General features: G+C 43.6%; 1 protein-coding gene across 7 annotated transcripts in view; it reads left to right on the top strand.

Annotated features, from left to right (window-relative positions):
- ADGRB1 (adhesion G protein-coupled receptor B1) overlaps nucleotides 1–17864 on the top strand; it is a 290949-nt gene that overhangs the window by 39328 nt on the left and 233757 nt on the right. For 4 of the 7 annotated variants that reach the window (XM_056820734.1, XM_056820738.1, XM_056820737.1 and 1 more), the window contains exons 2-3: nucleotides 1218–1303; nucleotides 14692–15753. In XM_056820734.1, the coding sequence (XP_056676712.1) occupies nucleotides 14985–15753 (769 nt within the window). In that variant the 5' untranslated portion in view covers nucleotides 1218–1303; nucleotides 14692–14984. The remainder of the gene's footprint in view (nucleotides 1–1217; nucleotides 1304–14691; nucleotides 15754–17864) is intronic. The other 3 variants (XM_056820736.1, XM_056820739.1, XM_056820733.1) reach the window with 1 other exon arrangement.

Below are 17864 nucleotides of genomic sequence, written 5' to 3'. Positions count from 1 at the left end.
CCTTCTATAGTTCTGCATTAAGTTCTGAGCATTGTATTTTTCTTACTTTCATCCTTCCTTCCTTCCTTCCTTCCTTCCTCCCTCCCTTCCTTCCTTCCTCCCTCCCTTCCTTCCTTCCTCCCTCCCTTCCTTCCTTCCTTCCTCCCTTCTTTCCCTCCTTCCTTCCTCCCTCCCTCCCTCCCTTCCTCCCTCCCTTCCTTCCTTCCTTCCTTCCTTCCTTCCTTCCTTCCTTCCTTCCTTCCTTCCTCCCTCTCTTCCTTCCTTCCTTCCTTCCTCCCTTCCTCCCTCCCTCCCTTCCTTCCTTCCTTCCTTCCTTCCTTCCTTCCTTCCTTCCTTCATTCCTTCTCTCCTTTCTCCCTCCCTTCCTCCCTCCCTTCCTTCCTCCCTCCCTCCCTCCCTCTCTTCCTTCCTTCCTCCCTTCCTCCCTCCCTTCCTTCCTTCCTTCCTTCCTTCATTCCTTCTCTCCTTTCTCCCTCCCTTCCTCCCTCCCTTCCTCCCTTCCTTCCTCTCTCCCTTCCTCCCTCTCTTCCTTCCTTCCTCCCTTCCTCCCTCCCTTTCTTCCTTCCTTCCTCCCTCCCTTCCTTCCTTCCTCCCTTCCTTTCTTCCTATATTATGACTTGCCCAGGGTCACACAGCTAGGAAGTATCTGAGACCAGATGTTAGTCCAGGACCTCTTGACTTGAGGTTTGGCATTCTATCCATTTTGCCATCTACTTCCTTTGAGCATTGTGTTTTTAGGAAGGATTTAGATGTACTGGAGCCTGCCTAGGGTTCTGAGAAGACTGTCATATAAGCTCTTAGTGAAGGCATTGGGGAAGTTTAGCTGGGGGATGAGAAGATTAAGGGGTGATAGCAGGGTATAATAGCTCTCTTTAAATATTGGACTAATTTTCATATGGAAGAGGGATTAGCTTTACTCATTTTGGCCCCAAAGAACAGAACTAGGGAAGGTGAGTGGAAATTACAGAGCTAGATTTAGGCTCTGCCTAAAGAAAAATGGAATGAGTATCCCAAAGTAAAATAAACTGTCTCTAGAGGTGAGGGGGTTCACTGTTTCATAGAGGACTTAAAGCAAAAGTTGGGTAATCTCAGGTTTGAGATTTTGTATATTCTACTCAGACTTGGGGATGGACCAGAAGAGCCCTGTGGTCCCTGCCAGTCAGAGAAACTCTCATTTTGTGACATCTCTTTTTCTCACTCCAATGTTATTGCTACAGCCTGCCATGGTCGGACACCAGGATGCCCTGTGATGTTCCAGACAGAGCTCTTGCCCAGTAGTCTGGAATCCTGCCTCTGCTACTGAGTAAGTTTAGACAATTTTCTTCCATTGTCCTAGAGCTCAGTTTCTTCTTCTGTAAAATGAGCAATACTGTGTTGCTGTATGGCTGAGAGATAAGGGCTTACTGGTCCACAAAGCATTAAAGATGAGTATCACATGGAGGCCATTAAAGAAACATTTGGAGGGTGGCAGAGGGCTATGGCATATAACCAATGAGAGACTTAGCAGAATGGGGTCACAAGATGTCATTGGGGAATTGTAGGAAAGGAAGGGATGCATTGTTCATGTGGTAAGGCTGAGGGATGATAGTTGGAAATCCAGAGAGGTATCTTTGAGATGTCTGAAGATGGCTGCCTGCACATCAGGTGGACCTCTGGGGTGAAATTATGGAAGAGCAGGATTTGGGGTTCCTATCATTGGAGAGTACATTGTAACTGATGAGCTAATAGATGATCCTTTTGAGTATCTTGATTATTTAAAATGAAAGGATTGGACTAAGTGGTCTCTGGGTAGGGTTGCTGGTAGAATTCTGTGATCAAATTCTGGTTTTGAGAGATGAAGAAGTAGTAGGGATAGGAAGGTCATGAAGCACCCTGGGACAGAGTGAAAAAGAAGCCTCCCTACCTGTGTGACCTTGGCAATGTCATTTGACTTCCCTCAGCCTCAGTTCTCCATTGATAAAGTGAGGGTGTTAGATTAGATGGTCTCTGTGGTCCCTTCTGGGCAACTAGATGGCTGCAGTGGATAGAGTGCTGGACTTAGAATCATGAAGACACATCTTCCTGAGTTCAAATCTGGTCTTAGACACTAGCTCTATGCCTCTGGACAAGTCACTCAATACTGCCTCAGTTTCTTCTTCTGTAAAATGAGCTGGAGAAGGAAATGGCAAACCTCTCCAGTATCTTTTCCCAGAAAACCCAAGATGAGGCCACCAAGAGTTGGACACAATTGAAAACAAACTGACCAACAACAAAAACTCCTTCTAGTTCTTAATGCCTGATCAATACTACTAATAATGACAACTTAACAATATCTAGCATTTAAATAGCTAACATTTGCAGTATTTTATATAATACATTTGATCCTCACAATAACCCTATAAGACATGTACTATTATTATCCCTACTTTACAAACAAGGAAACTGAGGTACAGAGAAAAAAATCAACTTGCCCAGGGACATAGCCAGAGTGGTTGAGGCAGGATTTAAATTCAAGTTTTCCTGGTTCCAAGTCCTGCTCTTTATCCATTGGGCCACTTAGTTGCCTCGGACGTGGGGCCTCAAAGCAAGGAGATCTAGCTATGAGTTTTGGCCAAGCCATGGACTTGCTGCGGGGAAGTGCGGGTGAGGCTTTTCCCTTCCTGGGCTTTATTTTTCCCCCTGTCAAATGAGGACATTCGTAATTACCTCTCTTGCCTACCTACTCCGCTGAGACTTGAGAGAGGATGAAGTGAGCCAGTACATAAGCACTCATATATATTCAAGGAGTTTTACTCGTAATGGCTCACATTTCTGGAAAGACTTTACAGCTTACGATGCACTTCCCTGGCATTTTCCACCTGAGGGAGGTAGTACGATAATTATTCACATTTTACAGGAGGGGAAACTGAATCTTAGAGAGAGGAAAGGCTGGCCCAAGGTCACAAAGCAAATCAGAAGCAGATCCCGGAGCCCAGTCCAGGTTTTCTGACCAGTGACGAGACAGCCTACCACCGGGTGCTGCTGAAATGACAGACCTGGGCTTTGTGGTTCTGGGTCAGGGCTTCCACGTTCCAGCGGATCTGAAGATCTAATCTCTAGGACCGGGGAATTGCGCGCTCACTCTGAAATCTCCCCAGCCTCCGCTGGGCATGTCTTACCAGCAACCCGCAAGACTGGATGCCTAAACAGAAAGGGATGGCTCAAATGATGGCAGTTTGGACATTGGAAAAGTAGACTAAGAAAGGATCTGTGGACCAATTGGCCCTCCTAGGACCAGTCCCATGAACTAACATCTCATCTCTGTTCTGCCTACACATAATACATTTAGGAGAAGAATTTTTAACCTGGGAATCTACAAATTTAACAGGAACAGATGTATGTAGGTACCTTATGTATATGTATGGGTACAGATGCAGCGAGGTGACACAGTGAATAGAGGTCCAGGCTCAGAGTCAGAGAGACTCATTGTTATAAGTTCAAATCTAGCTTCAGACACTTTACTAGCTATGTGACCCTGAACAAGTCCCTTAACCTTGTTTGCTTCCGTTTCCTCCTCAATAAAATAACCTGAGAAGGAAATGGCAAACCACTCAGTAGCTTTGATTGAGAAAAACTCACATGGGGTCACAGAGAGTCAGACACAGCTGAAATGACTGAACAACATCAACATATAGGTGTATTACATAATATATATTCCATATATATTTTATAATTATATATAATTTATACAATGTAATTTATACTTAGTTATAACTTATTCATATAATATAATAAATATAAATAATTTAATGTAATTTAATAAATAATTCAATATAAATGATCTATGAATATATATATACTTTTAATATATTTAGAATTTATTTTTATATTTATGTTGTATTCATATATTTATAAATATATACATTTAGAGGTAATTTATATATATATAATATAATTTATATGGGTATAGTTATATTTAAATATATTATTTATATCATATACTTATATAATTATATATACTTTACATATGGTATTATACACACATACATAATTTAACTAACTTATATGTAATATTTAATTATATATAAAATTGGTTTGATTCTAATTGGCTTCTTTTGCCAACCTATGCCGTTTATTTAATGCATTTAAAAATAGTATTCTGAGAAGTCCATAGGCTTCCCCAGACTGCCAAAAGGATATACATGGCGCCATCTTTCTTGCTGTTTCTCACACATCTCACACTTTTTCTGTACTCCAGGCCTTTTCACTTGATGTCCCTATTGCCTAGAATGCTTTCTTTCTTCATTTCCACCTCCTTCCTTCCAATGTTGGCTCAGAGAGGTAGCTGGGTTGCTCAGTGCTCAGGATAGAGTGCTGGGTCTGGAGTCCGGAGGTCCTGGGCTCAAATTTGGACTGAAACACTTCCTAGCTGCATGATCCTGGGCAAGTCACCCAGTCCAATTGCCTACTCTTCACTGTTCTTTTGTCTTGGAACCAATATACAGTATTGACTCTAAGATAGAAGATAAAGATGTTTTTTTTTTTATTTTTAAATCTCGACTCCGGTCATCATTAATTGGCAAACCTTATCTGAAGGTAGGGTTCAATTAGAATGTCCCAGGCTGCTGTCCTTGGTCTTGTGCTTTTTCACCTTGGAATGCCTAGGACAAGTGCTGAGATGGCATGGAAATGAAGTTTGTGAGTGACTAATGGGAAAGAAGAAGCTTGATGTGCCAAAGGCAACAGAACTGGGTTATTAGCATGCCCCACAACGATACAGCTATTTCTGGTATTTCTCAGATCTCCATTAATACTTTACTTATTTTTAAAGCCCTTACCTTCCACCTTGGATTCAATACTGGGTATTGGTTCCAAGGCAGAAGAGTGGTAAGGGCTGGGCAATGGGAGTTAAGTGACTTGCCCAGGGTCACACAGCTGGGAAGTTTCAGGCCAGATATGAGCTCTCAATCCACTGAGCTGCCCAGCTGCCCCCACTGCTTTACTTATGAGGCATGGACTTGGATTTGGAATCAGGAGGACCAAGTTTCTTAAGCTTCTGCCTTGTAGCCATAGTTATTAAATCATTGGACTTCTCTAAGCTGCTGTTGCCTCCTCTGTAAAATTGAGATAATAATAGCACCTATAATAATAGCAAGGTGGCTCAGTGGATAAGGTGCCAGTCCTGGAGGGGCGAGATCTTGGGTTCAAATATGGCCTCAGACCCTGCTTAGCTACAATTGCTTAGTTTTTACCACTTTTCTGCCTTCAGAGTGGCACTTGGTATTGATTCTAAGACAGAAGGTAAGAGTTTAAAAAAATAGTAGCATCTACCTCACAGGGTTGTTTCACAGACCAAATGTGATACTGAAGTTAAGTGTGTTGCAAACCTTAAAGTTATTTTGGTTAGTCATTATTACTATTTGTAGTGAATCTCCCTTTCAAGTTATTTTCCTTCTTTTTTAAACATCCCTCCCCTCTGACTTAGACTTCTTACGAAGTATTGGTTCCAAGGCAGAAGAGCAATAAGGGCTAGACAATTGGGGTTAAGTGACTTGCCCAGGGTCACACAACTAGGAAGTATCTGAGGCCAGCTTTGAACCCAAGTTCTCCCATCTCCAGGCCTGGTGCTCTGTCCACTGAGCTGCCTTCCTATCCCTCAGAGTTCTTCTGGATACCATCCTTTGCTGTTTTCTGAAGTGATTTGTTTGACAATCCTTCTCTATGTAAAGGCTGATTGGATGTCTTGTAGGTACCCTTTTAAATCCTCAAAGTTTAATCACTTCCTTCTACCCCATCCTTTTCCCTTTGTCAAATGTGAGCCCTCAAATAGTGGGTTTATAGAAGGAGGCCAAGTCAGACAGCCCTGAAAAAGAACTGATTGTTAAATTTTCAGCACAAGCCTTTATACTTCAGAAACTGGCAGATACTACAAACCAGGGCTTGATATATTGTTTTGTTGTTAGTCTAGACTTAAGAAAGTGATATAAGTCCTGCATACATTCCTCCCTTCTCCCTCCGTCTCTGGAGCCCCCCCAACCCACTTCCTAGAGAGTTAGTGCTTAAGCATTTACCAGCACACCCCAACTCAGTTTTCTATCAGCCAGGCAGATATTGCCACCCAGCACTGTGTTTGGAATAAGCAAACGATGAGGAAAATGAACAGTTTTCTAGTCTTTCTTGAATCAGTTCATCAGAGCAAGAGTTTATCATTCGATCAACAACACTCATGTTTTTTAAAAAAATTGCTTTTCAAAGCCCGATCATGCCATAATACAAAGGAATGAGTTCTAGACCTGGCTTGTGGCCCCACCTTTTTTAACCACTGACTCACTTAGATGACTTTGGGCAAGTCCCTTCGCTTCTATATTTCCTCTTCTTTAAAGTGGGAATAAGACTCTCTACCTTGGCAGTTTCCATCCTAAAGCTCAGCTAGGATAATGGATATGGGAGAGCCATGAAACCTGCCAATCATTAAATGTCTTAGGATTGAGTATTATTACTAGGCTATCATTCTCATTCTCACCAGGGAAACCTTCCAAACTCAGCAGGGAAGAGGAGAATCATGCTAAACAGACAATTCATTTCCAGTGAACTGTTTGTGGGTTTTATGCCTTGGCAGGTCTCTAGAATGAGGGGCTTTGGGCCCCTTCATAGGTTCATGGAATATCAGAGTTGGGTGGGATCTTGGAATATAGAACATAAAATGTCAGAGTTGGGAGAGATGTTAGAAAATAGAACAGAGAACATCAGAACAGGAAGATGCATTAAAATCTAGATTCATAACATGTTCGATCTGGAAGAAATCTTAGAATGTAGAATGTCAAAGATGGAAGGGATTTTAGAACATAAAATTTCAGAGCTGCAAGTGATGTTAGAACAATCATTAAACATTTATTAAGTGCCTACTGTGTCTCAGAAACTGTGCTAAATGCTTGAGATACAAAAGAGACAAAAGGCTAGCCCTGCCCTCAAGGAGTTAATGATCTAATGGAAGACAGAACGAAAAACATTGGAGTTGATCATAGAGTGTCAGAACTGGAAGGAACCCTAGAACAAAGGTCCAGAAGCTACAAAGCCAGAGCTAGCAGGGACATTAAATCATGGTTGGAAAGGGCTACAGAATCTATCTCATCCAAGCCTTTTGTTTTAGGGGGAAGGAAGGAAAACTGGGGAAGGAACAGAAGGGAAATGACTACCTTATTTTCTCACAAGTCAGCAGCTGAGGCAAGACTAAGAACTTGACTAGTAACAATCCTTCTTCAGATAGGGACTGGATATTTAGAAGGGGAAGGAGATTCAGTACGGTGAAGATCCAACTCAGAAGAGGTCTGGGAGTTTAGTCCAGAACCCTGACACTAACTGGCTGTCCAGTGCATCATCCATGGAACCACAGGATTCTCAGCGAGGAAAGATATCTTTGCTCTTTTGGGGAGGCCCCTTTTCCTAGCACCACTGACTCAGGTTGGTAGAACTGAAGAATGCCTGAGGCTGCCAGTTAGGATCCTGCCAGATCCTCTGAGAAACTATAGCCCTGGAGGTCCCTGAAGGAGATACATAAATAGAGCTCTTCTGGAGAGGCCATTTCTCTGGATCATCCCACACTTTAACCATGTTCCAGAGCACATTCAAATGTACAGTCCTTTTGGATTCTCACTGCAGATCTGTGGTACAGCAACAACTATCCCCATTTTTGTCATGGGGAGACTGAGGCATGAAATGACTTTCCTTAGCTCACAGAGCCAATCAGTGACAGGGTTTGGGACTAAAATCCAGACCTCCTCCTTCTGATGTTCTCTGTACTACACCTCCTTCTCCTTCTAAATATCCAGCCCCCACATGAAGATGTGTTGTTTCTCTGGAAAGCCAAGGGAGTTGCTAAGAAACAGCATTGGAGAAGCTCCAGGATGGAGAGAAAGCTTGTGATGGAGAATTGGAGGAAGGATGGAAAGGAGGAGGCAGGGAACCCAAATGGGACATGGGAGCCCTGGAGCCTGGAGAGGAGACCCAAGATCTGACCCAGGTAGATAGGACTGAGCTGAGCATTTTTTAGGGCTCATAGGATCAGAGATCTAAAGCTGGAAGGGATTTCAAAAACCTTCTAGTCCAACTTTTCACTTTCATATGAAAAACTGCTGCTTAGGATGGCTAAGCAACTTGTTCAGGGTTAGTTTCAGAGGTGAAATTTGAACCCAGAACCTCTAAACTGCAGAACCAACATTCTTGCCTTTATGTATATCCCCTACGTTTAGCACAGTACCTGATACATAATAAGGACTCAATGCTTGTTGACTAAATGACTAACCTCTCAAGCCGACCTTGTCTTTATATCCACCTGCCTATGGACTCTGAATAAAAGTTGAACTAAGATTAAAGTTTGTACCGGGGACTATCATTAATGTTAGGACTAGAATTGGCCTTGATGTCAGCATTGGGTCTGGGCTATGGACTCCCATAAAGCATTAGCAGTAGGATTATGGATGATGCTCAGTGGTCCAAGTACCTCTGCCATTTTCTTTTAATTTGTGATGTCATCTTCAATTCTCAGTCTTCATTTATTTTTACAAAATTTTATTAAGTAACAACTATGTTCATGAAAGAAGCAGTCAGGGGGCACAATGGATAGAATATTAGGCTTGGAATCTTTATGAGTTCAAATCTGGCCTCAGATACTTACTAGCAGCTCATGTGACCCTGTATAAGTCAATTAATCCTGTTCGCCTCAGTTTCTCACCTTTAAAATGAACAGGAAAACCACTCCAGCATCTTTGCCAAGAAAGCCTAAAATGCAGTCATGAAAATTTGGACATGATTAAAAATGACTAAACCACAACAAATGTTCAAAGCACTCTTATGGGTTCTGGGTCACCAATATATCATACCAAATCTTGAGACTCATTCCCTCTTCTCTCCTTTCTTTCCTCCAGAGGAAAATATTGACAACCACAGTCAGACATAGAGTGATAGTTAATAAACCCATGTCAACCTGGAGGGAGGTCTCTAGTGGCATGCTTGAGGGATCTGACCTGAGTCCTATTCTGTTCGACATTTTTATGAACAACATATTGAGAATGCTTGTCAAATTTATCACTGTCACAAAAGTGGGTGGAATAACTAACACTCTCGATGAGAGACTTGGGATTTAAAAAGACTAAAACAGGTTGGAACAATGGTCTAAATTTAGTAGGATGAAATATTTTTAAATACTCAGATAAATATCTGATCTCATCAATGTGGATGTCTCTTCTACTGATGAAGGATGTGACCCATCCATGCATGCCTATATTGTGTGACTTTTCTCCATGTCCCGTGAAACAAGGATGGGATAGAAGAGGCATGAATTTGATGTCCTGCAGTTAGATTAAAAGAAATCAGCTGTGTGAACAAGGGATAGAGATACATTGCTAGACAGAGACATTTCTGAAAAAGATCTAGGAGTCTTAGTTGATGATGAACTCAGTTTGAGTCTATAGTGTGATAGGGATGCTCCCAAATCTGGTTTGGTTCCAGGCTACATAAGGAAGTATATGGTTTAGCATGAGGAAAGTCATAGACCCATTTCCCTCCTACTTTGGTCAGTCCAAATCTGGAATAACATTATTCAGTTCTGGATATCTCATTTTAGAGAGACTGTTGACAAACGAAGGCATATCCAAAGGGACAGTATCTAGGATAGTGAGGGGCTTTGAGATCATTTATATGAGGTTCTGTGGGAGGAAATGGAGATGTTAAGTGGAGAGAAGAGATTTTTAGGGAGTGCATTATCTATCATTGATATCCCATCCATCTCTTCTAGCTTGCTAATTCTGCCAACCCTTTGCATCTTGAGTGGTATGTAAAACTGCATATTTATTGGATCCATATTCGTCTTAGAAATGGGTCTGTTCATCTACTTGTGTAAGACAGTAGCTTTACATTTCAGAAAGAATTTCTCTATGTTATGAAATGTTCCAGTAAAAAGTTAGGACACTGACTGTCTGTTTTGAGACCTTGGTGGGGGTGTAACTTTGTTTTGTGGGAGATTAAAGGAGGAGTCATGGCCCTGTCCTCAAGAAGCAATTAGTGAAAGAAAGAATAGAGCAGGACCCTGACCTAATAGAGCTTCTATTGGGAAATGAAGCCTCATCTATAATCTCTGGAGGAAGGATTAAGTACCAAGTCATGTGTTACTGCCTTTGTGGAAAAAAACAATTCAACTTTTTTTTTTAAATTATTGATATTTTTTCTGGGGTATCCAAGTTTCCCAATATATCTCTCTTCTCCTTTCAGAGTCAAATGTTATAAAACAAAGAATAAGAAATGAGAAAGAGAGAACAATTCAGCAAAAGTAACCAAGCCATTCACCAAATTTGCCATTATGTACAGGAGAGTATACATTATATACACACCCCAAATCTCCTACCTCTGCAAACAAGGAAGGACATTGCATCCTCATATCTCTTCTTTGGGGACAAGCCCAGTCATAATTTCACAGCAGTCAATTTTTGTTATTTGTTGATATTGCTCTTTCCATTTACATTTGTGTAATTGTTTTTATTTTTTCTGTTACTTTTCTTTGCATCAGTTCATGCAAGTCTTATCATGCTTCTCTGGACTCATCACATACATTTTTTCCTACATTCCATTTTACATGCCAATGTGTTTATCCATTCCCCCGTGGATGGATAAACTGCTTTTTCTGAAGTTCTTTACTACTAAAGGAAGTAATCCTATAAGTATTTTCAACTTAAGCAGCTATTATTTTCAAGGTATTATACTATGTGTTGGAGATACAAAAACCAAAATTTTTACATATCTACTAGGAGGATATTTCTGGATTTCCAAGTCCAGAAATAGAACTTTGATCTCGTTTTGAGGGGGGGGGGGAGGGTTGGGATAGGAATAATACAGATTGAAGTCCATATGTATAAGTACAAAGTTATTTGAAAAAAAGAGAAAGCAATGATATGTGGGGGAGGAGGAGTGTCAGAGAAGACTTCCTAGAGGAAGTTATACGTAAACTGAACTTTGAAGGAAGAAAAGGATTCTGAGGGAAGAAAGTGTACTCTACATCTAACGCCCAGAGGACTATATACCCAAGTCTGGTCTCTCTCTCCTGTTCTAGTCCTGCATTGCAAACTTCATTAACAATCACCACCTGGTTGTGTAAAATTGTATATGCAAAATGATCTCATGATCTCCACCCCCAACACACACATTTCCCCATTGCCACCCCAATCTTTCAGATTTCCCTATTTCTCCTGAGGGCATCATCATTCTAGTCACTTGGGTTCATGAGCTCAGATTCTTCCTTCTCCCTTACACCACATAACCAAGCATTCCTCATCTGTTCTGCCACTACAACATCTATTTCTCTAACCCTTGCCCATCTATCCACTCACACAGTCATCATTCTAGTTTAGTCCTCCTTTTCCCTCTTTTCAGGATTATTGTGAACAGCATCCTAACTGTGTGAACTTGGACAAGTCATTTAAACTTTGTTTGCCTCAGATTCTTCACCTGTAAAATGGGAATAACTGTTCTACCCTCAGGGTTGTTGTGAGTGTTGAATAAGATACTATTTATAAAACATATAGCATCGTGCCTGTCACATCACAGATAACTATATAAATGCTTGTTTTCTTCCTATCCCTTCCTTCCTCTCCATCCTTTCTCCTTCCCTTCGTTTCCTTTCTCTTTTCTTCCTTCCTTCCTTCCTTCCTTCCTTCCTTCCTTCCTTCCTTCCTTCCTTCCTTCCTTCCTTCCTTCCTTCCTTCCTTCCTTCCTTCCTTCCTTCCTTCCTTCCTTCCTTCCTTTTTGTCTTTTCTTCCTTCCTTCCCTTGCACTCCATTCAATCTAACTTACAGCTGACAAAATAAACTCTTATAGCATAAGTCTGGCCTGGTCACTCTCCTGCCCAGTAACCTTTATCAGGTCCCGGTTACCTCTGGGATCAATTACAGACTCATCAGCATAGCACTGAAAGCCCTTGCTGACTGGCTTCAGTCAAACTTTCCTGCCATTTCACGTCACTATTCTTCATGCTACGTTCCCTATTCAAGCCACATGCTCCTCTTTGTTATTTCTTAAATGAGGCATTTTATCTCCCTGTGCTCTGGATAGGATCTATATGGCAGGAGAGCCAGCAATGGCCTCTGGGAGGTCCCTAGGAGGATACCATGTGATTCTGGCTGTGGTTTCTACTGGCTATGCCTAATCTTTAGGGAACCATAAGCATCTTCTGGAGACACTGCTGTAGGCTAAGGAATTAAATGGGGGAAAAGTAATAAAGAGCAACAATAAGAAAGTAGCACTGCCTCATGGCAGGGATAGGAGACTTAGGAGGTGCAGTCCCCAGGTCCTGACACCTTTAATAGCCCCATCTCTAAATAATAAGCCAATTAAGGCCATGCACATACTTGGCTAGAGAGAGAGTGGACATCTCTGAATTCATTTTAGGGGATACCTCAAACACCATATATTCCAACCCTCTCCTTGAGAAGGAAGGAAACGGAGGTCTAGTTAAGGGAGAGTGACTTACCCAAGGCCACATAACTGGAATTTTAAATATCTGGAACTGGAAGCAGCCTTATGCATGTAATCTAACCCCTTCATTTCAGAGAAAACTAAGCCCCTGAGCGGGGAAAGAACTTGCTGTGGGGTCACAAAGCAGGTCAGTGGCAGGATTGGGACTTTCTGAACACAGATCTTTCCAACTCCTGGTCTTGGGGTGGGATAATAGTAAGCTGCTGATGAATTTTGTCCCTGTACAGCCAAAGGGTGGCCATAATGATAGCTCAAGGTCTGAACAATAGGAAGAGCACTGGGTCTTCAGTCTGGGGACTTGGCTTCAATTCCCCTCTGTGAAGGGGACTGCCTAGGTGGCCTTGGGCAAGTCCCTGTGGGATTTGGTCTCCTCATCTATGAACCCTGGGGGTTGGACTGGATGGCCCCTAAAAGTTAAGTTCTTGTGCAGAGTGCAAACTGAGAGACAGAGGGAGAAGCAGAAAGAGTGGGAGAAGTGAGAAGAGAGTTGTTAGGGTGGGGAGGGTTGCAAGAGAGAGGCGAGGGGGCTGGGACAATGTGAAGGGCAGAGGGGTCTAGCCATAGTCAGTGGTGCTAGGAACAAGGCCGGAGGGTTAAAGAACCAAGTTGACTAGCAGAGGAAGACAGGTAGTTGTAGCCAGAAGGATTCAGGGCACATCCTAAAGTTTCTAAGGATGGTTAACCCTTAAATTCATTATAGATGGAAGTGGGGGGGGGCAAATTAATAGCTCATCAGAACTCTGTGAACAATGGTGCTCTTTGTCCTCTAAACACTTGTCCTACTCCAAGCCATTTTTTTCTGGGGGCAACTCAGGCAACTAGTCTGTCTTTATACAGAAGGGGGATGTAAACAAGGTGACCTCTAGAGGTTCTCATGTCTCCACTCCCCCCTCAACTTTTCTGCCTGACATTCAGAGTTGTTTGAGAGACAGATGGGGAGCGGATGGTTGGCTTGAGGGGGAAGGACCAAAAGACTCAAAGTCAGGGGGAGAGAATAGAGAGCACTTGGAGCTGGTACAGCCAGGAAGAGAGAGAGGAGAGGCTTGAGAGAGAGACCTGGAGAGAGGACAAGAAAAGAGAAACAAAGACAGTGATGGAGAATGGAAGAGAGAAGAAAGAGAAGCAATAGCACTAGGATACAGAGAGAGAGAGAAGCAAGGGAGAGAGATATGGAGGACAGGTAGGGAAAAAACAGAGAGAGAACGAGACTGAGAGGCAGAGAGACAAAGGGGGAAGGAACTGGAGAGACTGACACAAAGACAGGAAGAGGGAGAAAATAGAGCCATAGAGAAACAGAGGAGAGAAAAGAGAAACAGGAGAGACAGAAAACTGGAGAGGGAAAGAGGGAGAGAGAAAGAGAGAGGGAGAGGATAGAGATAGACAGATACAGGGAGACATAGAGAGGGTCAAGAGAGGCAGGATGGGATAGGGAGGGAAAGAGGGAAAGCAGGATAGAATGGCTTAGAGAAGAGACAAGATAGGAAGAAGAGCCCTCTGAGGGCAGAAGGAGTAGACACATGAGACAAATTGTCCTGCAGAGGCACAGAAGGGAAAGATCCCTGCAGAATTCCCTGGGTGAGTGGAGGGATGTAGGCAGGTTGGCATTGATGTCTGCCAACTTTCCAGAGCCAGTTCTGGGGCTCATTAAGCCCTAGACATGGGGAGACGAGCAGTAGAAAGGGAAAGTTTAACTTCCTCTTTCCCATTTTTCTACTTATAGCAGATGCCTGCAGCTCCCTACCCCATCCCTAAAGAAGAACCTACTACTCTCTCCTCCCTCTACCCCCCTGCACCCAACCTGTCTACTAGCATCCCTTCAAGAAGCCAGATGTGGGCACAGGGCTCTGGCCCTGGCTGCCCTGTGATTTCCAACAGATTATCATGTTGGGTTTCTAAAAAACCTCTGCATGTGTGACCTTGGACAAGTCACCTCCCACCTTTGGGCCTCAGTTTCTTCCTCTGTAAAATTATGAGGAGCTTAGTTAAATGGTGCCTAAGGCTTGCCAACTCTAGATTTGTGAGCCTCTGATCTCAGGTCTCAAGGGCCAGTAAGGAGAAGGGTGCAAAGATGCTCTTTCTTGTTGGAGGCCCCAGTCGTTTGTTTCCCTGTTATCCTTCCATAAGGGTTCAATGAAATGGATGCAGGGCCAGAGGGCCCACTCCTCTCCCAAGCACTTAATGTTCCTTTCTTCTCTATTTTTCCTATCTCAGCTACAGTTGATGGCCACAGGAGGGAGCATCTGTCTAGAAAACACAACCTGAAGCATTTTCAAAATCGTCATCCCCCTGCTCACTGGCTTCTTCTCTCCTGCCTATCTGCTACGGCCCTGCAGTTAGCCCTGTAGCCCCTCACTGGTCCCCACCTTCACTTTTAGCCCCGGATCTCTTCTTGTGCTTTGCTGGCCTCCTCCTTCCCACCCCACCCGTGGAGCCCTTGTTATGTCCAGACCTTCCCCAACTTTGGCCGCCAATTGCACTCAGTTCCGGGGGCCCCGAGATCTAGGATGAGGAGCTCAGCTGCTGCCCTGGAACTGGTCTGGAGCCTCACTCCTCTCCTTCTTGTCCTGGTCCAACCAAGCTGGGCAGTGGGCGGCACTGACTCCGGACAGGGGTCTGACCCCTGCGCCACACTAGTCCTGGGCAAATTCTTTGGCTATTTCTCTTCAGCCTCTGTCTTCCCGGCCAACGCTTCCCGCTGCTCCTGGACCCTGCGGAATCCCGACCCACGGCGTTATACCCTCTACATGAAGGTGTCTAAGCCTGCTGGGCCTTGTGGGCCCTGGCCCGTTCGCACCTACCAGTTTGACTCTTTCCTGGAGTCCACACGCACCTACCTGGGAGTGGAGAGCTTCGACGAGGTCCTGCGTCTCTGCGACCCGTCGGCCCGTTATGCTTTCCTCCAGTCTAACAAGCAGTTTCTGCAGATGAGACGACAGCAGCAGCTGGGGCCTGATGATCAGGCTCTGGTCTCCCCCTATCCAGGCCCTGATGCAGAATTCTCTGTGGAGTACTTGGTGGTGGGCAATCGCAGCCCCAGCCGGGCCGCCTGTCAGATGCTTTGCCGTTGGCTGGAGGCTTGTCTGGCTGGCAGCCGGAGCTCTCATCCCTGCGGCATCATGCAGACCCCATGTGCCTGCTCCGGTGGGGATGCCCCAGACCTGGCTGCCGGTGAGAGCCCTTCCCGGGGGGATGACTGCCTGAGGGATGGCACCGAGAGCCCAGAGAACTGTCTCACCAGCTTGACCAAGGACCGAGGAGGGGACGGCAGGACTGGTGAGTGATCGGGGTTTCTCTGACAGATGACTTCCATCCATCCTCACAAACATTCAAGGATGCATTAGAGAAGGAACACTGAATCTGACTTACATCAAGCTAGTGGCAGGGACGTCGAAGAACATGGCCAGGGCTGGTATGGAGGAAACTCTTTTCTCCCAGAGTTAGGAACTCTAGCTTTTTTCTTTTTAGAGGGAGAGGCTCCATCTGTTCTTGAGGATGATTCATTGACCACTCAGTGAAAAAGAATGGAATTTTATGAACTTCTTCAGGAAGGGGAGGAATTCCAAATTTTATTAAGTCGTGGGGTTCTCGGACGCATGCTATCAGAACAATGGTATTTTAGGAAGGTTCTAAATTCTAAAAGGAAAGTGGTATTCTAAATTCTGAGAGGGTTCTAAATTCTACTAGGGCAATGAGGCTCTAAATTCCAACAGGCCCATGCGGTTCTAAATTCTATGAAGACAGTGATGTTCTAAATTTTAGTAAGCTAATGAGGTTCTAAATTCAAAACAGCCTATGGAATTCTAAATTCTAATAGGCCAAAAGAGATTCTAAATTCTAATAATTAAATGGGGTTCTAAATTCTGGTGATTGTGAGGTTCTAAATTCAAAGAGTTCCATGGAGTTCTACATTCTAAGAGATCAATGGGGTTCTAAATTTTAATGGAATGATGAGGTTCTAAATTCTAAAAGGACAGAGGGATTTTTAGTTCTAATAGGTAAGGAGAATTATAACTTCTAAAAAACAAAAAGATTTTATATTTGAAATTCCATGGAAATGGGACACATGAAGTTCTAATAGGCCACTCTATAACATCATAGGCTAAAGACAGAGATGATAAACCACCCCAATTCAGGCAGTGATCTTGGAAAATAGTGGTTTAGTACTAGGGTATAATTTCTCACTCTGGGTTGGGGGCACTCCATTCTCTCCTTACATGATGGCCTATCCCCAACAATTCAACATGATGCCAAAGCTCCCTCACACAGGTTCTTAGGTCTTCTTCTCTCCCCATTGTCTTCCTTCCCCAACTCTCCTCACCCCTTCTCCTATGTCTTGTGACCTCAGAACTCTACTAGTCACCCCTTCTAAACTGGATGCCTTGTTCTACCTTTTCTCTTTGCAATCATTCCACACATAGTTCCTTTAGCTGGAATCGTCTTCTGTCTTGTCCTTTACCTGGAATAAAGTTTTTCTAAACACCAGCCATGACACGGAGCCAGGAAGGGGGTGAGGTGGAGAGTGGATGGGCAAAAAACAAGGTCAGCATAAAGACCCAGGATTGACTCCCCCTAATCAGTGCTAGTAGGATGTATATGCTGAGCTGGGCTGCCAAAAATGGCGACAGAGTTGGCTCTCCCACACTTATGCCAGCGGTACCTTACTCAAGCTATATAGCTCTCAGCATCAGGGGTTTGGTTTGTTGTTTGGTTTGGTTAGGGCTCAGCCATCGACAGGGTGCAAGCTCTGTATGTCACTGATTTTTTGAACCAAAGGAAAACAGCAAACTAAGGGCTCTCCTAAGATTGAAACATGACTTTGGTCCTCTGGTCCTTGCACATCCAGGTTTACTGTGAGTAATGAAACAAATAGGAAAAGAGGTGGTTGTTAGGGGCCATAAAGAAAGCACCTGGCCAAGAGCTATGCAGTGGATCTGGCTGAGAGACAACGTGGTATGATAGAAGGAACCCCAAGCTGGGTCTCTAGACACCTATCAGCTGCTAGAAAGCTGTATGAACTTGACTGCATGAACTTGGGCAAGTTATTTTCCTTCATAGATGTGTCTTTTCCTTCATTGTGTTTTCCTCTCTGGGTGTCTTGTGTCCTCTCCTAAGAGGAGAAAAGTGATAACTAATTTCTCCTGTCCACGAGGCAATGCGGTTACTGAATTTGGAAGACAGGAAAACCTGGTTACAAATTCTGCCTCAAAAATGTATAAACTATGTGACCCTAGACAAGTCACTTTATCTTTTTTTTTTTGCATCTGTTTCCTCATAAATAGAATGAGGGCATTAAATTCTAATAAGGTCTCTTCTGACTTTACATTAATATTCCTTTGCAATTCATCCTGAGTGGGTTCTGAGGGACAGGAGAGGCAAGAGAAGTT

The sequence above is a fragment of the Monodelphis domestica genome, chromosome 3 (assembly GCF_027887165.1).
Source record: "Monodelphis domestica isolate mMonDom1 chromosome 3, mMonDom1.pri, whole genome shotgun sequence".
NCBI lineage: Eukaryota > Metazoa > Chordata > Mammalia > Didelphimorphia > Didelphidae > Monodelphis > Monodelphis domestica.
The sequence above is the reverse complement of the archived record's forward strand: the minus strand, read 5'-3'. Positions and strand labels throughout refer to the sequence as shown.